The 25,809-nt window shown below is 36.8% G+C and overlaps 1 protein-coding gene across 1 annotated transcript in view; it reads left to right on the plus strand.

The window, feature by feature from the left end:
• LOC107601062 (tomoregulin-2-like) overlaps positions 1–25,809 on the plus strand; it is a 61,609-nt gene that overhangs the window by 12,097 nt on the left and 23,703 nt on the right. Inside the window, exons 3-4 of the mRNA XM_016293074.1 lie at positions 17,896–18,025; positions 25,533–25,559. Coding sequence (XP_016148560.1) covers positions 17,896–18,025; positions 25,533–25,559 — 157 coding nt within the window. The remainder of the gene's footprint in view (positions 1–17,895; positions 18,026–25,532; positions 25,560–25,809) is intronic.

Raw genomic sequence — 25,809 nt, forward strand, 5'->3', positions numbered from 1 at the left:
TGGGCAAAGCAATAAGGTTGTCCAATGGGCAGATGTTTTTTCTGTTTTGTTTTTTTCAGTAATCTATTCATTCGATTATACATCACACTATAGAAGAATCTAGAAATATTGGATGCAGTCAGTTGTCATTCATAGCCGTGCGTCACGTGGTATAAATCGTCATACTGCACAGTCCTATGATCGGGTTCACTGAAGATTTTGACCAACTTTCACTATTTAACTTCAGATCTTTAGATTGTTTTGAATATGGAAACATCAGAGCAGGACCATATTTTATAAAACAAACCCTGCTGTTAAAAGACCTGAATCTGCTTTTTTATTTTTGTGAGTGAGTGATTCTATTTTTCTGTATCTGAAAAATAGACTCTTTGCTGTATTTAAATATTGATGCTGTGTTTCATTCATTGAGCAGCTACAGCACTTGCTGAAACCCTACTTTGATCAAAACCAGCAACTGGATACAGAATAATTGTGCAATCTAATTTAATTAAAAATTATGTCTGAATCCTCCCAGATCTTTTTACAGTTTTTTTTACAATTTTAAAACCAATGGCCTTTATGAGGTAGAAACAAATATGCGTCTAATACACAAATTAGATGCAAGACTTTGATGCCATGATAACAGTGATTTCAACTATGCTTCAGTATATCTGCCTTTCGCTGTTTTCTGTCTAAAGGATTTTTAAGAGGACTACTAGAATGGCCCACTTTGTCTGCTTTGGCCTTGAGATCACAGTGAAATGAAGATGGAGAGAGTCGGTTCTAATAACATCTGAGCTTGGTCTAAATGAAAATGCATTAGAGTCCCTCCAAGGCACTGAGCACATAGGCACTCAATGAGTCTGTTATTTTTATCCCAGCTTGCGAAGGAACATTAGTTTCTTTGGCGAGATAAATAGCATTACCTGATTTTCCCCCTCCCCTCCCCTTTTTTTTTTTTCCAAATAGGATTCATACTCATGATAGCACTAAGTTTTTTTTAGGACAAATCCCATTCTGTGCCTGGCCTCACTGGCTCACATTGTTTTAATTTGTTTTAAAGTGAGGCACTAATGCCATCGGCGAGAATAGGATCAGCTTGATTTAGGCATCCTGGACTGTGTGCCACATGTGTGCAAGTGAAACTCTGGCGTCAGCTAGCTTAAACCTAATAATGGTTGATGTCTTTATTCCATTAAGTGAAATAATTCATCAAAGAAGGGTCGTCTAGAGGCTTGTGACGGGTATGAAGCCCAAAGAAAGTCTACAGTCAGGGAGGTAGTGCTGCTGAAAAGAGGAAGAAGGTTTGATCTGCCGATGAATAGAGGTTATTCAGCTCTGATGTTCATTTAGGGATGTTTATTCACCTCACACCAGCTCTCAGAGGCGCCTGGCACATTATTCATACTGTGATGTTTATTTAAGATTGGTTCTTTAATGATTTTTTAGGTATTCCTTATGTTTGGTTGAATTTACCCCTTTCTGCATGGTTCACAAAAACGCAGTTGCGGGGGACTTAACATAATATCACGTTCAAGTGTGTCTGTACTGTATGTATCACTCAGAAGAGAGAAACCTCCCATTCTTTTAGGGAGAAGGACCACTTTTACACTTAATCTGCTTTATCATTCTATGCTGAATTATAATTCACTAAACAAAGCAGCCAAAGGGAAGCTGTATGGATTTGTGTGTGTATGATAATAATTTTCTGACATTTTTTAATGATTTAGCAAAATAGAAATTGTATATACAGTACACCACAGTTCAAAAGTTTGAGGTCTGTAAGTTTTGTGTGTGGAAGAAGATGCTTATCAAGCCTGCATTTAATTGATCACAAATATAGCAAAAGCAGTAATATTTTGAAATATTTTTATTTTTATTGTATTGTATTTTTACTGATTCAGTGTCACATGAGGCTTCAGAAATCTTTTTTTTTTTCAGAATTTTTTTATTTTTTTTAAATGTACAGACCCTAAACTTTTGAACAGTAGTGTAAGGTTTATAGTATGTGGTATTTGATCTGTTTTGATTGAAATCTTTAAACATGGAAAGTTAGTTATCTTTCCAGTTGTTTATGGCAGCTCCAACTCTCTTTTTCTTGATTTGTTTATTTAATATTTTCTGTTTTTATTAGATCCATACATTTTGAATAAGCATGTTGAAGTTCAAAAAATGTGAAAAGTATGACATTTGAATCTAGCTGAGAATATTAATCAGATGCAGTAGCCTATCCCTATGGCCAGAGGAATGAAGAAACAGAGAGCAGTGCTATGAAAGTAATTTCATCTACGTAAGTACTTGTAATACTTGCAAAAACTTTCTTTAGTGCCTTATTGCATTGTGAGAGGTTGGTTAACCCCAAAATCAATTTAGCTTTTTTTATGTGATTTTTACCTGCTGGGAAGTATGCAGTATAGCTCTCAGTTTATATAATGAAATTTGCAGTATGTCTTTGGACCACTGAACAAGTTAACTTTGAAACCTGGGGACACAACATGAATCCCATAAATGGTTTTTCGAAACAAGTTTGATGCAGTGAGGTAAGGTTTCTCCATCAGAGTATATACTGTAAAATAGATAAGATTACTAAAGATGCTTGTCTCTGTCACAGCAGCAGGAGTTCTGGAACAGGGTGACAGGTCAGTTTTAATCATTAGAGTGATTTTGTGTTGTGTTCAGAACATAGACTGTAAAAAAAGATGGACATTGCATCTCTATATCCTTCCATTTTAGAAAAATTAAGCTAAAATGTCCCAGAAATGGCCGCTGTCAACTTGTGCTGATGACGTCATGTGGTATCATGTGGACATGTGCAGTAGTGATTGTGAGGTAGAGCCAAGGTGTCAAGGTCTCATCCAAACTGCCACAGGCTCAATCACAAGCACACGATCATAAACTGGTTTAGGATGTTTTCAAGTTTTTTTACGTTTAAGGGTTTTCTATAATACCTGGAGAAAACAGGTCTGTTATTTTTTCCATTTGCTTCAATGCCACTTTCTCTTCTGGCACATGACTCCCTGGAAATATGAGGTTTTAAATCTATTGTCTTTGCTCATAGGCAGTAAGTTTTATATATTTATATATGTATTTATTTATTTTGTGCAAACACACACGGCAAGATTCACATTTGCTGGCAGAATGGCGTAATTACATTTTCTTCCAGCAGGAGCTTAGAGGGTCATGCTGAGCAACCAAACTTTGAACTCTTAGTCTCACATTTGGCAAATCCGAGATCATTAATAAACTGTTTGTTCACACAAAAAAGACAATTCTGCCATCATGTACTCACCCTCATGTTGTTTCAAGCCTGTATGGCTTTATTTCGTCTGTGAAAATATTTAGAAATATGTTTCAAATGTTTTTGAAAGTGTCAACTGACAAAACAACATTGGACTCCATTGATTTTGTGTATGGAAAAAAATCCAAATATAATGTAATGTTTATATGTTCCACAGAAGAAAGAAAGTTAAACTGGTTTAGATTACATGGGGATGATTAAATGTGTGTGTGTGTGTGTGTGTGTATCTATATATATATATATATATATATATATATATACACAGTATACTTATACATATATATACATATACGCACACGGTTGTGCTAAAATTTTACATACACTTTGCTGTATCTGCAAAATGTTAATTATCATACCAAAATAAGAGTGATCACTGACCTGAATAAGATATTTCACATAAAAGACATTTACATATAGTCGACCAGAGAAAATAATAGTTGAATTTATAAAAAATTACCCCGTTCTAAAGTTTATATATGCTTGATTCTTAGTACTGCGATGTTACCAGGATGATCCACAGCTGTTTTTTGCTTGTTTGTTTGTTTTGTGATAGTTATTAATGTTCCCCTTTTTTGTCCTGAACAGTTAAACTGCCCACTGTTCTTCAGAAAAATCCTTCAGGTTCCACAAATTCTTTGGTTTTCCAGCATCTTTTGTGTATTTAATCCCTTTCCAACAATGACTATTATTTTGAGATCCATCTTTTCACACTTAGGACAACTGTGGGACTCATACGCAACTATTACAGAAGGTTCAAATGCTCTGATGCTCCAGAAGAAAAACTTGTTCATTAAAGATATATTTCAAGAAGAATGCAAATCCAAAAAGAAAGCTGTTGAGACATGAAATATCTGATAATACAGCTAAAGACTGTACGTCTGCCCTGTCAGATTTTGCCCTCTTTCTAGCAAATCTTTGATTGTCCTCATCTGGACATGTACTACTACCACCATGTCATAACGGATCGTGTTGTGATTCTGCTTGTTCAGTCATGCTCGTGCTGATGACTCACTGTGTTATGACACCTCTGATCTAATGCTCTGATGCTCAGTCATTCATGTGCACTTTCATTGCTTACTCGCGTGATTCATTCTAATGGGGGGTTATTGCTTAGCCACAGACTGCCAGGGCTTTTTTGGCTTGTTTGCAAGCTAGTTTATGGCATTGTCCCTTGACTGTCCATGTGTGGTCTTGATTCAGTTTATTTTTCCTTATCAATTATCCCAGCCATCTACTCTCTACTTGACTCGTCTCTCACACACACTCTGATTCTGGTTGATACACCTCGGATGACAGAGGTGTTGCCATTTTCAGATGTATGTGGCCCAGCTGACGTAACAAATGACATCTAGCGTTGCAGCATTCAAGTGAAAAACAGCATCTCCTTCAGTTCTCCTTTAGCGTGAACTCTGGGAATGAACTCGCAGGGCACGCAGACAGTGGCAGAAGGTGGACGCCTTCCCTGCGGGCCTTCGGCTGCCCATCATAAGAGCCATTTCCAGCCAGACCTCTTTGCATATATTTCCATGCATTTGTGATCCTTTTATCCTCCAGTCACATGATTTCACTGTGGCTGGAGACAGATTAAAAGTGGGGCTTTATTCCCTGGTGCCATTAGAGAGTCGTACAAGACTACGACCATGAATCATGTTGTACAGGTGCAGCACTAAAATGTTCTTGGAGTGCCTGCAACTACAATTTTTAATGTATCCTCATGTTTGTGTTGAGGAATAAGCAATAAGCCGCTCTGTGATACAATGATTTTACTACAGGTAAAGGATGTTTTTCAGCATGAGTCAGAGTACCTAAGACTTGTTAACAACACAATTTTCATTTTTGCATTTTTCATTTTGCATATTAGAGGGAAGGGGATTTTAAATGAAGTAATAAAAAGCTTACTCTTGATCACTCAACTTAATATTTCTTTTAAAATCTGGCATCTATAGTACACCATCTGGGTCAAAGACATGGATCACACATATGCTCTTGTGGACTTGCTTCTTGGTTTTTAATCCATTTTGTGTTACTGCAGAAGCAATTCTATTAGATTATATCAATTAAGTGTTAAAGGCTGCTACCTTAATGTTTGGTATAATTAATTGTTTAGTAAACAATTTTCTTAGCACAATTCTAAAATAAAATAAAATAAAATAATTACATACATAAGATTGGTTTATTTTTTTTCTTTGTCCTTTTTTGTTTATTTCAGTTGTAGCAGTGTTTCCACGAAGGAACAAACTTAAAAATACCCAAATGTTATTTTTCACAATTGTCTTTTATTTAATAATGATGTATATTTGTTTTGCAATGAAATTTAATCAAACAGTCCTTTTTAATATTCCCTTTATAATTCATATATGATAGCTAAAGCAATATTAATAAATTATTGTAGAATTAATGTAGAATTCAACTTATGTGTGGTCACGGTTATATGGATTTATTGGCTATTTTAATATTTTGTAGCAGTTTTCCAGTCAGAATTCAGAGTCATTTTAGAAATGTGTTTAAAAATGAAGTGTGTCATTTTTAACCAGATGGACAAAATGTTTGGAAAAAATAATTATTTTGGCAATTGCGTTTGCCACTAGTGATGTAGAAATTACACCCTTTTCCTTTAAATTACTTTTAAAGGAGAAGAGCATTTGAATAATCTTGGGTGATGCAGTAGTCTTTGACCAGCATTTCATGGCCGCCCATACATGAGTATTTTTCCATTCAGCCTCTTTATTTCACGTCTATCACCCCTAATAGCTTCTCTCCATGAGCTGCCACAGGAGATAACTTCCACCAATATATCAAAAATGAAGCAATTAAAATCAGGAAGGAAGTTATTTCAGGGTGAAATTAGGTCCAGTTTCCTGTTAAAAGTCAGCCTGGTGGTATTGAAACTGCAGTCATACCAGCAGCACCTGTTTTTTTCCTCCTGGCCATGTTAGATGCAGGATGTGTCATACATGTACACACAGACCCTCGGCTGGCATGTGCTAGACATGAGATTGGTTGGCGGGTTGGCAGCTGGAGAGTCAGTGGTGTGGGGATTTTACCGAAGTAGGTGATGTTGGCTTGAGCCTGATGCCACTCAGAATAGCAGCATCTGTATCAGTCCCCGCGCGGCTCCGCTCAGTCTGTCAGACGCTATTACCGAAGAGCCGTCTCCCCTGACAGGGCCCGGGAGCTCCTCGCTGGGAAGAGCATCACTCTAATCAAGAGCAGACTGTCAAGCGGTTAAGGAGGGAGGCGGGAGTCTTTCTGCCCTCCCCACTAGCCTCCCCCCACCCTCATCAAAGGAAAACGGCACGTACACGGGCATCCTGGGAATGGGGAATGTCACTCAGTCACACAATGGCAGGCACGTCTCTGTGTGAGGGTGCGGAAAAAATACATCATCTGGTGAGACATGCACCAGATTCTTTTTTTTTTCTTGTTTCTGCCTCTCCAGGATATTGTTCCGAATCTTTTTCATTTTGTCCCCTTCCATGACCCTATTGGCCTGTGAGCTGTCACAGATAATGTGTTTCTTTAAGAAAGCAAGTGTCGAATCCAAATACACTAAGACACAGTTGCTCTCTTACGTTTATAGATGAAACTGTAGTTAAATTAATATTGCGGGTTCAGTACAAGTTAAGCTCAGTCGACAGCGATATGGCAGCACTTACAATGAAAGTGAAAGATTTCCCCTTTTTAGAGGATGTAAAAGCAAAAATGTCAAAAGGTTTTAAAAAGTATTTACGTATATTATTTGACGTTTTATAATTTGTTTTACTTCTAAGTGTCTTGAAAAGGGCTTTTATTTTGATAGCACTAAGCATGCTAGCACCTGAGAGCAGATTCTCCATCTTCATTAGTTTACTTTCTTTGTTTAACAGCTCTGTTTTATAAATTATTTCACAAAACATTTTAAACAAAGAAAGTACATGGTAAATGAAAAAGCAGCGAAGCAGCAAATTTCGGCAAAAAAAAAAAAGTCCAATTATGAATTTTGGCCAAAACAGGAGGGCCAAAATCATTGTTAATTTAGTGACTTAAAAGGCTGCCACAGGTGCTGCTGATTAAGCTTAACTTTTACTGAATTCAAAATATTCTTTTAAATTCATCATTTCGCACAGCTATCTCAAACCTAACCTCACGAGGCATTTCTCTGGTCTGTCAACTGAAGCAGGCAACATTTTGAAACGATGAGAGAACAAATCGCATGTGAATGAACAGGCATCCTTGCGTCCTTGTGCGAGACTCTTCCATTCACATTCCTCCACTGGTTTAAGGTCAACTCATCCCTTTGGTACGGAACTAATGATCTGACAGAAAGGCCCAGTTTTCCGTGGTCGTTCCCTAGAGCTTTTACTCTGTCACAAATGCTGTGCCAGACATCCATCACTCCACAGGGCCAACTGACAGGGCCACTCAAAGACACTATCTCTGTCTTTTGTCACGAACCACAGGTGTTCCAAGTGTCTGGAACATTAAGTCTTGAAGTCTTAAATATTTTTTCTTAGTGCCACTTGTGACGTCTGAGATTTTTAGATTTCATATGGGCAGCTTTGTATTTTCCAAGGAAACGGTGGTGGGAGTACCATGGAAGTCACTGGAATTCAAACAGACGATGTCCTGACTTGTTTCTCCGTTCCTCAGGGCTTCGACTCCATCTTTGACAGGTTTGTTCTCCTGATAAGGATCAGCTGATGTTACTGATCCACAGCCGATAGGCTTTACGTTATCTTAATGGAAGAGAAAAAACAGGCCGTGCAGACTTCTTGTCTGTGACTGCCTCTGTACATGTCAGATTGAGCTCTGCACACGTGTGCACGCGATGTCAGGTTGCAGTCACAGCCGCTCACTCATGGTTTTGTAAAACCTACTTAATGTTTGTTTTATTTACAACATCAAAAAATCTTTTTTTGTTTCTATTTCTAATTTGATTAATTCATGTATGGTATTTTGTCATCAAAATAGGCAAATTAACTGGCATCGCATTAAAAAAAAATGATATTTTTTTTCCCAAAATATCATGAGGGTTATTAAACGATGATAATTTTCATTTTAACATTTAACTTTAACAATTAAAAAACCTTGGGTAAACTAATGAAGTCCTCCAGAAGTAGCTAAATACAGGGCCTGAATGACTTCTGAATACAGCACAAGAGTGACATTTAGGTGGTGCAGGATACAAGTCTCTAGAGTGGTGTATCCTAATGGGAGTATGTTGTCTTAACATGTCAGCAACTGTTTCGGTAGTTTTCAGTGCTGTTACCTCTTCCTCAGAACTGTAGACACAGTACGAAGTCAGTCTTATCACCGCACCGATCGCTTCTACCGCTCACTGTGTCTGACTTTAATTGCCTGTCTTGGTTCAGTCTAGCCCTACTGCTTGAGAAGTTTCTTTGTGTAGGCTGTGGCAGTACAAGCGGTGCCTAGCATAGATGGATTGACTTGTCAGAAAGAGAATGGCTGATTGTGCTTTTGAATAGATGAATAGATCAACTAATAGATGGACTGACTGATGCAGGAATGAATGGCTGTATCGGGGCGGACTGATGCATGTGTAAAAAGGAATTAATGGGCTGCCACATGCTTACTCTAATACTTTCTCTAATAATACTGCAACACTTTTCCACTGGCTCCCTGCCTGTAATTAAGTGAGAGTAGAAATAGTGTGATTTGAAATGCTAAACGTGGTAACACAGGTGTCTCTGAGTGATGTTTGCATCGATGTTGTGAAGAAAAAGAGGCTTTAAAATAAGTAAAAGATAATGAGGGAAATTGGGGCAAAAGCAAGACCTCACTGTTAGTCAGAACACAGCACCACAGCAGCCCCTGCAGGACGAAGAAGGAACTGCAGCACTTCCCATTCGTGTTCAAAGTCAGAGCAGCCAAACCAAAGTGCTTTAGAATGACAGGTTTTTGTTCAAGGTCAAATCTTGGTTCTGGAGACAAAAAGCACAGAGAGTAGTGTAAGAGGAGTAGACGGACCACTTGTCGATAAATTAATAAGACAAATTAGAACCTCCAGAATTCCATTTGTATAATATAAAATAATGAAGTACAAAAATAGGTGAAAGAAAATCAAAACAATTATACATCCAAATCAACACAGAAATAAAGAAAATGAAATAATCCTTATAAACAAGTTTAAAAAGTTATTAAAATGTTTTTAATAACTTCATAAAGTTGGCAGTAAGATTTCAGACTTCACATATAGAAGTAGATAGGAGCTGTACTTGCCTGTTATCTACATAGAAAATGAGCAAGAGGGTGGCTAACCAATCCGTGTATCATTCGATCATTCGTTTTTTTTATTGAAAGTAGAAAAATGAGAAAACGGCTCCTTTTTTGTTTTTTCCAAAAAACGAAAAATGAGAATTCAGCTTAAATTTTCTTTTTTCCTTCATGGGTGGAAAAATGAATAAACAGCTTGAATATTTGATTTCTACATGTGGGCGGGAATTAAATGCCCCTTTCTGCTGATTGGTCAGCCGAAGATCAAACCGTGCCATCATCAGTTCTTCTGCAGTATCATGCAGCAGAATAATAGTCCTCCCTGCTGCAGTTGTACGGATTAATAACCCATTTTATCAATTTCATATTTTTCTCATCAAACAGACTAATGAATAGCTCGACACAACTCGTACCGGGGCAGAGTCTAGACAGGGCTTTCTTCTGTGTAGACCAGCAGTTCTTAAAGTGATAGGGGGTCCGAGAAATAATTAGCTATAGCCTAAAGTATTTCCAGACTGTAAAGTCGCTTTTTTATCATGATACATAGGCCTACTGTGATTTATTCCACAGTGACTTATATGATGCATTTAACGTCAAATAATCGAAATGAAGCCTTTTAAAAGACGAGTATTCACTGTGGTTCATGTTTGTGGCATGCGCCAGAAAGATGCTCAAGGAGACCGAGACGCGCTAAAGCAGCGCATTCTGTTGTTCTCTTTATTTTTCAAAGGCATTGTGTAGTTATTTTGAACATAACGTTACACAATTAAAAATATAAATTTGAAGTGAATGTAAATTGCTTTAAATATGACTGCTGCTTATTTCCTGTGCACTTCAATACTGATCTGCGCTTGACTGTAGTCACCTCTATCTGCTTATTGAGTTTATTTAACCCATCGCAATTTATTGGAACTGTGTGAACTAGAGTGACTACTCACCTTAATGTTGTTCTAAAGGCTTATTACTTAATAACACAAAAATATCCTGTTGGCACTTGCCAATTTAATGGCAGAGAATGGTGACTTTAGTTTTGTTTTTTTTGAAGCAGATGCATATCTGTCGTAAAATAATCCTATGCATCTAGTGGCGTATATTCCAAGCATTCTGAAGGTATACTGAGGGTTTGGTGAGATAGACCAATTGCTTTTGAGGGGGTCCCCCAGTAAAAAATACTGTATCTTGGTCTCTCATTGGCTGTAGGTCATCGCCGATGTGTTTTTCAGTCAGAACTAATTTCACACAGCATGATTGTGAATCGCCGACAGCTCCAGATATTTAGCATGCCAAATATTTCACGGGCGTCTGCGACTCGTCAGCGATTCTCTCAGATCGCGTCTTTGATAATTCACACTGCGTGATTGTCACTCGCGTGAACAAGCACCGATTTGCCTCCGATTTCGGGGCATTTGTCGGCGATTTCGCAAAACCTGTCGGCGAGTTAAAAATCGGGCTAAAATCGTGCAGTGTGAACTCGGCATTAAAGTGACGAGAAATTGAAGATGTATCATCCTGTCTCCTAATGGCACTTGTGTGTTCAATCATTCTTGTGCATAATTCATGTATAGTTTTGCCAACATATAGTTGTAAACATGGACAGATGATAATGTAAATAACATATGTACTCTTACAAGTGATCAATTGTCTAATCTTATAGGTTTTTAGTGTACGAGGATGTGTAAATGATTTACATTTAACATACTTAGTACAGGAAGTACAGTTGTGACATGGAAGTTTACTGTTATCTACATAGAAAATAGCTAATATGGTGTTCGTGAGATGCCCGCTGAGTGAACTGATTTGACTTAAAGGTACTTAAGAGCCAAAATGTGTAGTGTGTAATTTTATTTACTGGATGAAGAAATTTGTTGACTTCCACCCTGAGTGTTTGTGTGTCTGGCCTCTGTGGGGAGGCTCATTGCATTAGATTACTTTCGAACACATGCTGTCCAGCCTTATGGCACGTCTCTTACAAGTTCTTTATCTCTGGTCTTTCTACTCCTCCCTATGCCTGTCCCTCTCTTATTGTTTCCTTTTCTCCCTCACTTTGTCTTAATAATGTGCCACTACCATCTACCAACATATTTGATTTGTAATGATCAATCTATGTTTTGCTTTAGTTGAGAATTTGTTATTCTTCACCTTGTAAGAGGCTACAAGGTGGCAAACAAACAGAATCACACTGTTATTGCAGGCAGCAGAACTGAATGCAATTGTTAAATAACCATTTAAAAAGTGACATAATAATGTGTCATTACTGCTTAGCTACAATGGAAGTTGAAAATTCAACTTTTAAAGCATGAAATAAGATACCACGAATCAGTGAATCTGAGATTAATGTGAGTGTATTATCAGTAAAGTAATCATTAAATGTGTAATCATTAAAAAAAAGGGGGAAAAAATATAAGCCATTTATATTAATGTGATTCAAGGATGAAAGCCATAATACTAATGTTGTCCAAAGGGAGCCACGTGATATCAAATCCTTTAAGATCTCAGTTTAAAGACTGTGAAAATTGTTCAATAAATTGACTTTTAGTAAAAAATTGCATATAAATTCATTATATTTTCATAAAGTTGAATAAAGCCCAATATAATAAGTATGCAAAAACTTAAATTTCCTAAATACTTATAGACCTTTTTTATCTTCATTTTAATGGTATTGACAACATATTTGTCAAGTTGTCAGACATGACTAAACGTATGTCCAATTGAAGAAGGGACACTGTATTATTTATCTATTTTAATATTGTGCATATAATAATACTTCCATAAAGACTCATATTTTACTTGAAAAGAGACATGTCCATTGGATAACTATATAATCTACACAAGCCATTGTGCTTGGACTGCGATGATCGCCTCAAGTTAAACTGCATTGTGTCGTTGTCCACAATGCTTCGGTGACAGAACTTTGAAATAACAAACAGGGAAAACAATAAAAGGCATGACCTACATCGCACCCAGCTAGCCAACTCCGCCCAAGCTCCATGATCCGTATTTATTTATTTATTTTCTTCATTTGAATATCTTGTGAAATGATTTTTTGTAGAAAAAAATAAAATCGAATTTGCTTTCATCTCGAAAGAGATATCCAATCACATGAGGCCAAAATATATAAAAACAATACTGATTCTCTAAAATCAAAAGTGGGAGGGTCTAGGGCGAGAGGACAATCTGAAACAAGCCAATTAGAGCTCAGCCTCAAGTCACATGCATTGTCAGACATGACTAAACGTATGTCCAATTGAAGAAGGGACACTGTATTATTTATCTATTTTAATATTGTGCATATAATAATACTTCCATAAAGACTCATATTTTACTTGAAAAGAGACATGTCCATTGGATAACTATATAATCTACACAAGCCATTGTGCTTGGACTGCGATGATCGCCTCAAGTTAAACTGCATTGTGTCGTTGTCCACAATGCTTCGGTGACAGAACTTTGAAATAACAAACAGGGAAAACAATAAAAGGCATGACCTACATCGCACCCAGCTAGCCAACTCCGCCCAAGCTCCATGATCCGTATTTATTTATTTATTTATTTTCTTCATTTGAATATCTTGTGAAATGATTTTTTGTAGAAAAAAATAAAATCGAATTTGCTTTCATCTCGAAAGAGATATCCAATCACATGAGGCCAAAATATATAAAAACAATACTGATTCTCTAAAATCAAAAGTGGGAGGGTCTAGGGCGAGAGGACAATCTGAAACAAGCCAATTAGAGCTCAGCCTCAAGTCACATGCATTTCAAAAGTTTACGGACCTAATAGACAACTATTTGTCTGGCGCCCCGCACACACAAAACAAACGAAATAGAGTTTTGATTATTATTTTTTTTAATAGGTACTAACATGACTACCAGTCGAATAGTATTACTAAATAATGCAATTTCTTGATTATTTTGCAATAAATATTTAACTTATTTTTAACATGTTGAAGAAGGCTTCTTCCCTGGCTAACTTGGAGGGGGCGGCGCCTCAATGCCCCCAATTGACCAGCCGCCACTGAATGTAAGGTGTCAGGAAATAGTTTAAGGAATACTTCACCCAAAAATGAAAATGTGCTGAAAATTTATTCACCCTCAGGCCATATAAGACGTAGATTTGTTTGTTTCTTTATCAGAACAGATTTAGAGACATTTAGCATTACATCACTTGCTCACCTCTGCAGTCAATGGGTGCCATCAGAATGAAAGTCCAAACAGCTGATAAAAACAACACAATAATTCACACAATGCCAGTATCTTTTGGTTAAATCACAGCCGTGAACCATGATTTGCTATTTGCTTGTTAGTTGCAGGTGTTATTTAAAACTAAGGGGTGGGGCATTCTCATTCTAGAGATCTTCTGATTGGACAAAAATCTGTGTAGTGCAGGATGAAAAATCATTTTTAGTTCATATTTGAGCTCTATAGCTTTTTAAATGCAAGAGCACATATGTGACAATCTGAGAATGTGATGTTGTTTGAGTTATTCAGCTGTCTGTGAACAGGAAAAGGAGGTTTGTTTAATGCCTTTTTTATCTCGGCTATCTGTGAAAAGTTTAAACTTTTTCTGCAGTGGAATACCCTGGCTAACTTGGAGGGGGCGGCGCCTCAATGCCCCCAATTGACCAGCCGCCACTGAATGTAAGGTGTCAGGAAATAGTTTAAGGAATACTTCACCCAAAAATGAAAATGTGCTGAAAATGTATTCACCCTCAGGCCATATAAGACGTAGATTTGTTTGTTTCTTTATCAGAACAGATTTAGAGAAATTTAGCATTACATCACTTGCTCACCTCTGCAGTCAATGGGTGCCATCAGAATGAAAGTCCAAACAGCTGATAAAAACAACACAATAATTCACACAATGCCAGTATCTTTTGGTTAAATCACAGCCGTGAACCATGATTTGCTATTTGCTTGTTAGTTGCAGGTGTTATTTAAAACTAAGGGGTGGGGCATTCTCATTCTAGAGATCTTCTGATTGGACAAAAATCTGTGTAGTGCAGGATGAAAAATCATTTTTAGTTCATATTTGAGCTCTATAGCTTTTTAAATGCAAGAGCACATATGTGACAATCTGAGAATGTGATGTTGTTTGAGTTATTCAGCTGTCTGTGAACAGGAAAAGGAGGTTTGTTTAATGCCTTTTTTATCTCGGCTATCTGTGAAAAGTTTAAACTTTTTCTGCAGTGGAATAGATATATGTGTATCATATCTATCAGCATGCTTTTCAGCTTTTTCAAGGTCCTTTCATTTATCGTACTGCTACTTCAATCTCACTCCTCTGACCTGCAAGTGAAAAGCGTTTTTTCTTTTTTTTTTTAAAGCTGAAGTGTCTGTCTGCTCTTTTAATTGTTAGTGTGTCAGACACTCTGCCCTGAATTTATTTCAATTAACCTTTCTATCATAATCACCAGTTATTTTTCAGCAAAGATGAAGTTCTAATGCACTCCTTCCCCTTAAGGGGTAAAGTTAAAAGGACCAAACTGCAGGGGCTCGGCAAAACAGGCATTTCTCAGGGCATGCTGGGGGCTGCCTGGGACTGGGCATCCTTTCTCACTATTGCATCATGCCAGGCCAAAATGATTGATTGAACACTTGAAGCTGTAGAAATGTCAAAAAAAATGAAAAGGTTTAAAAGCTGGTAATATCCATTTCACTCTCTCCTCCTCCTCCCTTATTCTTTCTGTGTTTATTTTGAGATCATCTCAGTGCTTTGCTCTTCTGAGATTTCACTCTGTTTTTCTATTCTGGTGTCTCGGTTGCGTTTTACTGACACTCAGTCTTTTCTTTCACTCTCCATCTCAGGTGAGCTAATAGTGGAATATTTTTATCAAAGAGAACTCAAATCGCATTCGACCTTGGTTGAATGAGGGCTTTTTGGGGGGGAAAAAACACAAACTCATTGCTCAAGGTCATAAAATCATTGATTCGTCCAATGTTCAAACATTTCGGTTATCAACCCAGATATTCATATCAATCTGTCCATCAGTTCATATATAACATTATATAGTAGTTAATTACAGTCATTAAATTTCCTTGAATCCAACAGCACTGTTTGTATCACTCCACTTCTCTGTGTTTCTTCTAGACAGGCTGTCAGTCTGTGCATTAGTGGTGGGTATTTTTCTCTTTCTGCAAGTTACAACGGTACACCAGTAGGTTGTGACAGATCTTTGAGCGAGTTATTGAATCATTCATTAAATTAATTTGTTGAAAATGCTAATTTCTTCAGCAACAAAACAAAGACTCACTGAATTATTTATTCAGCTGATTCATTCAAAAATGCTGATTCATTCTCAGTGACACAGTTGTTTTTGCTTTGGCTTCGTTTGTCTATTTTTCCTTGACCAACTAAAGTAGCCCTGTAATAAGAGGCAATATTGTGTCAAAATGTAAAACCATGTCTGCACTTGATACAAGTGAAGAATGCGGAGTACAGGAGAAATATAATGGGTCATCCGTTTAGTTTCAATGAATTGTCACATCGTGCCACATAAGAGTTCTGCGGGTTCTGTTGGCTTTTGACGCATCCAAGTTCGGAGGTGTTTGACAGAATGTCCAGTGTAGACAGCCTTTTGCAATCCACTTTGCTGCTTTCCAATTATTTTTTTTTGTTTATGTAAACATGCGCTAGACACAGACGTGTTTGATTGTTGCCTTCATGTCTTTTGCAGCATCTTGTGCATTTCATAGAATTCTAAAAATGCAACACTCAAGTTAGAAGTTTCATATTTAAAAAAATTAAATGCATCTATAGACTTTGCGTTGTTTTCATTCCACTACCGTGCCTCTCTCATTTTAAACAAAAAAACACATGGCCCCTCAAGCTATTACAGCACAACAAAACGCAGGCATGGCCACGCAGAGTGCAGACACATTGCTACTAAATATTAACTTGTCTATTGGAATACTTTGGGAATAGTACACTCTAAATCTTGCTTTTGAATGCCTGTAGTAGCATCTTGGAGTTGTACTGACTGCAAACTTGATTTTCTATTTTGACAGTTTTCTAATAATATATTTTCTTACAAGATGATATGATTAATAGTTAATTTGTTTATAGTTTTATTTTTGTATATCACCCTAAATTCTATTCATTTTAAAAAAATCCATTCATGTCTGTCTTTTTCCTTTTTGCTGTATTGTGTACATCCGGTATATTCATATATTGTAGACCTAGTTTTCCTTTTTTCCTCCTATTTCACCCCCTCTCTCTGAATCTCTTGCCAGTGTTGGCTTAGAGCTTTCTTATCCTGCATAATATTGCTTCTCAGCCGATAAAACAGGGAGTACAAATCCCGCTCCAGAATCGATGGGCACAGTTATTCCTGTGACCCCTGCCAACCAGCTGGCCACCAGCCACACAGTTCCTTAGCCAACATGTGAGCTGACAGACCACTGCAGTCCTGCACTGTACCCGCCTCCCCGGGGGCCAGACAGACCATGCCTGCTGGACCAGACGCAGTGTGTCTCTGTATGTTCAGGTCCATATGTGTGTGCGGTGTGGTCAGACTCTTCCAAAATACCTGCGTGAGGTTTGGAACAGCTTCATTTTCCACCAGGCCAACTAGTGAGTTTAAACTACCTGCTTCTCATGAAGTCAAACTTTAGCAGGTTTTTAAGAGATTCACTGGAATATTTGAATTGAATATTTGATTTTTGTCTTTCTCTGTGAATTGTTTTGCTTGTCATAAATCTGGGGATGCACAAATATTAAAACTATGTCTGACAGAAATGTAATAATCTAAATCTAGATAATTAGATAATTAATTTTGTTATGACCACTATTGTTTATTATTCATTTATTTATTAATATTTTTTCAGTTTTTTTTCCCCTTAGATACATTTTAAAGTCAATTGATTTTTTTTATATTTCCTTTTTTTTTTTAAACATTCTTGCTTTGATTGTGCAGAGATTATGATCAAATCTTCAAACCTAAATTTAATTTTTTTTAAAGTATAACCGGTTATAACCAATGCTCACAGTAACTTTATTCACTTCACAGATCACGCAATTCTTATTCTCTGCTGTGAGCTTATCTAACAACTCCAAAATATAGCGCTGCTAAAACATCACAATTAGGCTGTTAGAGATATATAGGTCAGTTTCATGCTTAATTCTTATTCTTGCGTAATACATTACAACATGTAGTTTATGTAAACATTTTATTTTATTGTAGTTTTTTCCTAAAAGCTACTGTAGTAATATTAATATACAGTGTATTTCAATGTTAATTATAATTACTTTTTTGCCCTTATATTTAAATTCTGCAAATAACACAATCAGAAAGTTGTACTATAGTTGTGCTATAATGCTAGTAATCTTTGACTTGAATTTTAGTCCCATGTTTTTCACATCTCATTTTTCTCAAAATTTTTAATGCTTAAAATCTCTCCTTTTTTCAGTGCAACAATGATTATGTTCCTGTGTGTGGCTCCAACAACGAAAACTATGAAAACGAGTGTTTTCTGCGGAGAGACGCCTGCAAACAGCAGACCGAGATCCTGGTGGTCTCTGAAGGATCCTGCCCAGCCGGTACGTTCAGTCGTGTTTGGTGCATATGTCTCTTGAAGGTTAATCCACAGCCTAATCATTTGCCCATAAAATGTGTAACTGTGTGAGTATTGAGCAAGACTGCAATTTACTCATCCCTGAGGTCTGAATCAGACAAGGACTCTCATATCTGTGCTTGTGTTAAACATGTTATACTGTGCTATAGTCAGACAATACCCATAATACCTCTAACAGGCTAGAAGAACCATGTATTATTGCTTTGTGTAAAGCTTTTTCTGTGTTTTAAACCCTGCATTCAGAGCTTTTTATGCCACAAAGGCTGTTCCACAAGACTGGATTGTTGTATATGATTTCAGAAAAATATTCCCCTTTTTCCTCTTATATTAAAGGAATATGCATTGCATGTTTATGGCCAATCAAAGACCAAATGATACGAGCAAAAATGTGTTCTGTGGTCAGTAAGATGGTGTATTGCGGAGGCTAAAGCAGATGTTTGGTGCTCTGGTAGTTGCTGAGTCAGACTCCATTAAACAGTGCCTAAACACACTGAAACCTCTAAAAATTATCTCTAGGGAGAGAGAGAGTGTGGGAGGCGAGTATTTGTGCTTATGGAGCATCCAGAGAATGAAATGTTCTCCTCATGCCGTGTGTGTCTGTAGGTAGAGTCATAATTCAGTCCTAGCGGGATGTTGGTTCTCAAGCCTGAATGTGTATGAGCATGTACTTGTCTGTAGGTGTTCTGGAAGGTAAAAGTTAATTTACCGAAACAAGCTTCAGAAAACAAGAAGAGTGTTTGTCTTTGTCTCTGTGAAGCTTAAAAGGCGCCACTGAATCATCTCTCTGTTTGGCTTTGTCTGTCTGAAGGCTTTCCTATCATCTTTTGCTTTTATTTCGCTCTTTACGTTCATGCATTGAGTGTACATCAGACCAGACAAGTTTAAGTGCCTCATGGATATAACACTGAATACAAAAGCTAAAATTACAGTTGTAATCAAGGATGTCTTGTTTACATGCTAAGTGCTGCAAAAATAAATAAATAAATACGTTTTTTAATATCTTTCAATAGCTTGATCTCATGAACCTCACAAACCCAGCAACTATAGTTCTTCCTAAGTGCCTGTAACAGCCTGGCACTTTGAAAACATCTGTATTTGTAATTGCAGATTAAATGAAGAAAATGAAGATAATTCAAAGACATTACAATATTGTGACTGCAGACTTGCAAAAAAAATCTATCTATCTATCATCTATCTATCTATCTATCTATCTATCTATCTATCTATCTATCTATCTATCTATCTATCTATCTATCTAATCTCTTATGTTCAGCAAGGCTGCATTTATTTCAATAAAAAGTAATGTTGTATACTTTATAAAAATTTTAAATAACTTTTCTATTTGAACATGTTTTTAAAAAATATTTTTTTTTATGGCAAAGCTGAAATTTCAGCAGATGTTATTCGGTCTTTACTGTCACATGATGCTCCACAAATCATTCTAATATGCTGAGAAACATTTCTTATTATCTATGTTTAAGGCATGCTGCTTAAAGGTGACATATCATGAAAATCTGACTTTTCCAGGTTTTAAGTGCTATAATCAGGTCCCCGGTGCATCTACCAACCAAGGAAACGTGAAAAAGATTTACCCAGTAACTTTGTTTTGGTAAGCCTTTTTCTGCAAGCGTCTGAGAAAACAAGCATGTCTGGTTTCGCTCCCTTGGTGACGTGGCAAAGGGATCTCATTATAATATTACCGCCCCTTAATCTGTAAGTTTACACCCACGGCGCCGTCATTTTGATTTCGCAAGCGACAACGATGTACCAGTTCTAATGCCATGGCGAAAGTTTGAGCAAAACATGCTAACTGTTCTGTCTTTGGCTGCACAGACAAGCACAGAACAATATTTAGAGTCCCAGCCTCAGAGGAGACAAGAGAGCAGTGCATTTATTGATTTATTTACTGTATATTGCTGCTGCCACACAGATCTAAAATAAACATGCAATTTATTTCCCAGCTGTTTACCTTCACAGACATAACCGACTGTTTTTGTAACTCGTGTGTTTTTAACGTAAACTTGTGTGTGAATGAGAACTTAGTTTAGTACTCACATGCTGTGACAGCCGCTTTCTGTCCGTGTGCTTTGGATGTGTGCTCTCAGAAAACTGTATATCAGAAGTTTAAACTCATATGGTTTAAAACGCATGATTTCAGCGCGATAAACATGATAATCAGAACCATAACAGATGTTTTTAGCAGATACGAGCTGTAATGGCGCAGCTCTATTCTGCAAAAGGGGGCGGGGAGCAGCAGCTCATTTGCATTTAAAGAGACATGCCCGAAATACAGCGTGTTTCTGCTTCCACTCAAAATAGGCATTTTTCATAATAAATTATCTGAGTATTTTGTGCTGAAACTTCACAGACACATTCTGGGGTCACCAGAGACGTATATTACATAATGTAAAAAGGGGTGTAATATGTCTCCTTTAATATTTTTGTGGAAACAGCGATATTTTTCCCCCGGATTCTGATGAATAGAAAGTTCAAATGAAAAGCATTTCTAATCTTTTCTAATACTATAAATGTCTTTACTATCAACGTAATGTGTTCTTGCTCAATCGTTAGTACCCCCAAACTTTTGTATTGTAAAAGTGGAAAACTATAAAAAAATGTCAATAGAGTTTTTCACCATGTCATAGTAGAGAAGGTAGAAATTGTAGTAGAACCTATAATTCAAACCTGAAGCCCAAAAGACATTCTCAACAGATCTATTAAATTCCTTACCAATTTGATTTTGACTACGCTCAATTCAGATTTAATAGTACATTTTATACACATCATTATGTCAAGGATTAAATTATGTGGTTAAACAAAAAATGTAATTTACCTGAAACCCTGCTGAATGCTTAAAGCTCTGTCTAAAAAGAGCTTTAGGTTAAACTAAAAAGAATATAACCACAGCCTGATGAGCTTTTCACACTTTGAGCTCTGAGGACATTGAGGAAAGAGACAGAGAAATGAACTGCCTCACAGTTCTGATGCTTGTACCAGCTCTTCTAACTCTTTGACACTGATTTCCTCTCCACTAATTCCCTGGCAAATGATCCAGCAGCTGACAGATGACCTACAGAGATATGTGAAGTGTATCACACTCTGCTATTTTCTTTATTTCTCCAAGGCTGGTTGCAGCTTGGCTCCTCTGTCTTTATTCATACATCAGTATCATAACTGAAAGTGAGCACCTTCATGTACCAGGAAATAGAACATTGATTGTAATAAGCGGAGAAGTATTAAAGACGTCATATCACATCATATTACATTTTTATAGTTTATCATATTTTAGGTTTTCATAGATATTTCCCTCCCTTTGTCTGGCTCTTTTTCATATATATTTCCCAACCTTTGTCTGGCTTTTAGAATTAAATGCTGCTATGCCTGTAAGAAACGCCCTTAGCATGTAAACATCTGTGACCAAGTTTACACTATAAAAAATTGATGTGTACAAGTCAGCCTGCAATTGCTTAATAATTACAGTATGCGGAGGTGTATGCAACAAGCATTCAACAGTTTGGGGCCAGTAAGATTTTTTATGTTTTTGAAAAAAGTCTCTTACCAAGGCTCTATTTATATGATCAAAAATACAGTAAAAAATTGTAATATTGTGAAATATTATTTACATTTACAGTAACTAACTGTGTTATATTTTAATATATTTTAACACATAATTTATTGCTCAAATGGCAAAGCTGAATTTTCAGCAATATTTCAAAAAATATTTTTGTAAGATTGTAAATGTCTTTACTGTCACTTTCGATCAACTGATTGGATTGGAGCGAGAGTTTATCGAAAGTCTGTTGTACAGATTTATTTATTTATTTTATTGTATTGTATTGTATTGTATTGTGTTTATTTGCACAAGGCTTCAGATTTGGACCTGTGTTTGGTGCTCTCCAAGGTGCTGAATCCCATTCTGCATGTTGAAAGTGCCATTGCGCTTGTCAAATACAATTCTTCACTTCTAGTCTAGAGTCAGCAGTAATGGTACTGTTTAAAGTCCATGAATTACTGGCATAGTTACTAAATTTAGCTATAATCCCATTTACCAACAGTCACTTCCAATACTGGTTGGTGAAATCATGTTATTCCCTTGTCCCACGAAGTCATTTCACCATCCTTTACTGTGTCAAACCTCTCCTCCATCACACTTGGGTACTGATATTTGACTGTAGCCTACTTTCCCAAAATGAAGTCCTTGCTGTGCTTCGTTGAAACTTTCAGAAGGGTCTTATGTGCCAAATATTAAGAAGTATTGCAGAGGTGAGTATATGCTTCTCTCTTTTTTTCTGGCATTGATAAGTGGGCTATTTACCTCGCAAACGGTGGCAAGTTCACCGCTGTGCTGCTGTAAGATCAGTGTGAATAATGTGCTGATTAAGGAGACGGGTCATGTGCTTATATTGAGTTTTCAGTGCGGCGCAGGGCAGCAGGCCATTAGCTTAGTGGTGCGTAACTGTAGAGAGGAGAAGGCAGTTTATTTTCAACACTGGAAATCGAGGTTAAGATAGCCTTTCTGCGTAATCACACTCCATGTAGTGCTAAAGTAGCTTTCTCCATACAGGGAGCATGCATCATATTCCAAGAAATGACTATTACATTCTCAAAACATTCACATAAACAGCTCAACAGGCCTGTTTTATCATTAAATACTGATATGTTACCTGACGCACTCATGTCGGTCAAGCACGATGTTCTTGAAATAGTTAATTGTGTGTTGTAACAGCGGCCGTGGCATGTTAAATTACAGCTGCGTTTGTCTCTGCTGACAGAGAACATCTGCCTCTGAGCCTCGAGCTCAAGTTCACTCAACCCATTGCATCGTGGGAGCCCAGATAAAAAAAGTGCAAAGTCACCTCATAACACATTCTTCCTGATAAATGATAAAGGCAGAGGAGATGCGTAACCCGCTGATACCTCTGAATGAGGAACAAAGGTCTCTTACGCTTAATAAGACTCCTGCCATTGTTTCGTGCCAGCAAACTCAGCAGAGTCCGGTCTCACAGGAAGAAGTGTGCCGAGAAACAGACTGTTCGTCTCGCTTTACTCTTCCAGCCTCACTGTGAAATAGTCTTTTTGATGTACTAGGGAACTTCATGAATTTTTGAGGTTGTGAAAGGTTTTCCACTTTTTTTGATCCAGTGCTTCAGGACTGGTTCATTGGTTCATTGTGTAGTTTTTGCCTTTTAATGTCCTCAGTTTTTATAAGGAATGATGAATACAAGGATGGAAAGTTAGTGAATACAAGGATGGATAGTTGTTGAATGTAGACTAGTTATCTGTTTAATCTTATAAAGTTGTATATATCATATTTAAAGCATCGTGTTCCAATGACTCTACATGATTAACATGATCGATACCTGAAAAACCTTTTGTACCTTATTTTATACATAAGAGCCATTTATAAATGTGCAAGGCTTCCGGTGTCAGCCAATAACAAACTTGTATTTGTATTCATGTTTTTCTAATTTATTATTGTAAGTTTAAAAACACTTGATTGTAGCTCAGATAAATTGTTGAATATTGTTAAAGCAATGGCAAGATTAACTTTAAATATTCATTTTGAAATACCAATAATAATATGCCAATTAAAGCAATGTAATTTATTTTAAAAATGGCATGATGCCGATCACAAATAAAAATCATTAAATCATTCAATTTAAGTGAATTTTACTAAGATATATTTAGGGTGGGAATTGGTATATGTATTTTTTTTATTTGCAGCTTGTTCTGTCATTGAATTGTTAAAGTGAAAATCAATTCACTTTTAATAATGTTCTTTCTACCATATTATTGCTCATAATAATGAATGTACACATTTAGTTTTTTTACGGTACATGACAGGCTTTACAGACTAAATATTAGTCATGTTTTATAATTGTATGCATATATGCAGGTGATGTTGTTGTGAAAGCATATCAGATAAACAGGTGAAAGTATTTTGACAGATTTAGACATATTCTTTGCATTAAAGCCATAGATGAGTGTTTCATGCAGATGGCCAGAGAGCATCGCTCAGATGGTCAAAGACAGATTGAGTGTGACATGTCTCTGAATCAAGAATGTAACTGTCAGGCAATTAGAAAAATAAACGAGTCTGAACTTCAGTATAAAATAAACAGTATGATGTCATACTGCTCAGGTCCCGCCCACAACTGCTAACAGACTGTCCCGTATTAACATATTCCTGCCCTCAGTCAGTTCTGTCAGTGCTGTCATTCATTTTTTCCTCGAACAGCTGTAGAGACATGTCTCAAAAGGTAATGCAGATTTGTAGCTGGATGTAAAAATAAACATAAGAGTCCTCATTTTCTCCCAACATCAGAGCCACTGAGGATGCAGTGGATTAGTTTTGTTTTTGATGGTAGCGTGCCACCGAATGCACAACAAAAATGGAAGAGAGGAGCAGGGTGAGCAGTAGCTCATTATCATTTCAAGAGACATGCACTGAAACGGGTCGCTGTAAACAGAGTTGATTTTTTTTATCTTGCTATCTAGCTGGTTTTATCTTGCTATCCTTTCCTCATTTTCACTTGAGTGTCTTTTTATGCCTCATATCCAGTCAGAGGGCATTCGTTACATTATGATACTTGACTATACTTGATTTTAGAGTCATGTTTAAACAAATATTGTGACAGCAACACCATGAAGCACTGGACTCTTCTGTTTTTATGCACAAAGGGTGTACAGAAGGTACATAGTTTCTATGTTTTATTTGAAACACTTATTCTAAATCAGACTGCGATGAATCAGAGTAAGTGTGCATTTATAGTATCTCTCTCTTGCATCATTTGTGCAGCCCACCTCTGCCTACATGAGCCAAATGGGTCACATATTCACCATTGATCATCCCACAGTTCAAGTACATAAGACCATATCTGTACTGTAAATTGGGATAGTATGCCCAAACGCCAGAGACCCATATGAGCAGAAATGTACATGGTTTATCCATTCATCCATCTATTTTCCAAATCGCTTGTCCTATAGTGTTATGAGATCCCAGCATCTCAAGACATAGGCAGGAAAACACGTTGGATGGATGGCCAGTCCATCACTTGTACATTCTTAAAAATTACTTTCATTCAGTTTTTTTTTTTAATTGATCTTGGAAGTTGACAAATAAATGACATAGACATGAACTTTTAAAAAAGAAAAGAAAAAAAGTAAAACATAATTTATATATCCAATTATAAAAATATAAATGATATTAAATTATAGAAAATATCAGGATATTATTCTCACATGATACAATTACTGTATTTCAACATTTAGCGTTCATTTAAATATTGCTGAAGTGTGACAGATAACTTTACAATTAGCAATGTTACATGTAAACTTCCAATTAATATAAAGCCTTAAAACCTGCAATAATGATAAAGTATTGTTTGACCCTTATTGAATTCACTAAAATGATAGAAAGTAAGACTTGGACGAAGACATGGATGTAATGTCCTTCTTATTGTGTTTTACAGATGCTGGTTCAGGATCAGGAGATGAAGGTAAGGCAGACCTTTTTGACACCTGAATTTGTGTGCATACTTCTCATTAAATCACTCTGCACTTGTTTACACTTCCTCACAGATGATGCTCATAAACACACACTCACTTCCGAGCCTGTCAGCAGTCATCTGCTGTCCTCCACAAGCCTCCCACTGAAACTGAGATTCAATTACACCCACTCACATATTGTCCAGAGAAACAGAATTATTACACCCCCCCCCCCCCCCCACCAGCCACCCCCCCCCCCCC

Source organism: Sinocyclocheilus grahami, unplaced genomic scaffold (assembly GCF_001515645.1).
Source record: "Sinocyclocheilus grahami isolate Dianchi unplaced genomic scaffold, SAMN03320097.WGS_v1.1 scaffold298.1, whole genome shotgun sequence".
Taxonomy (NCBI): Eukaryota; Metazoa; Chordata; class Actinopteri; order Cypriniformes; family Cyprinidae; genus Sinocyclocheilus; species Sinocyclocheilus grahami.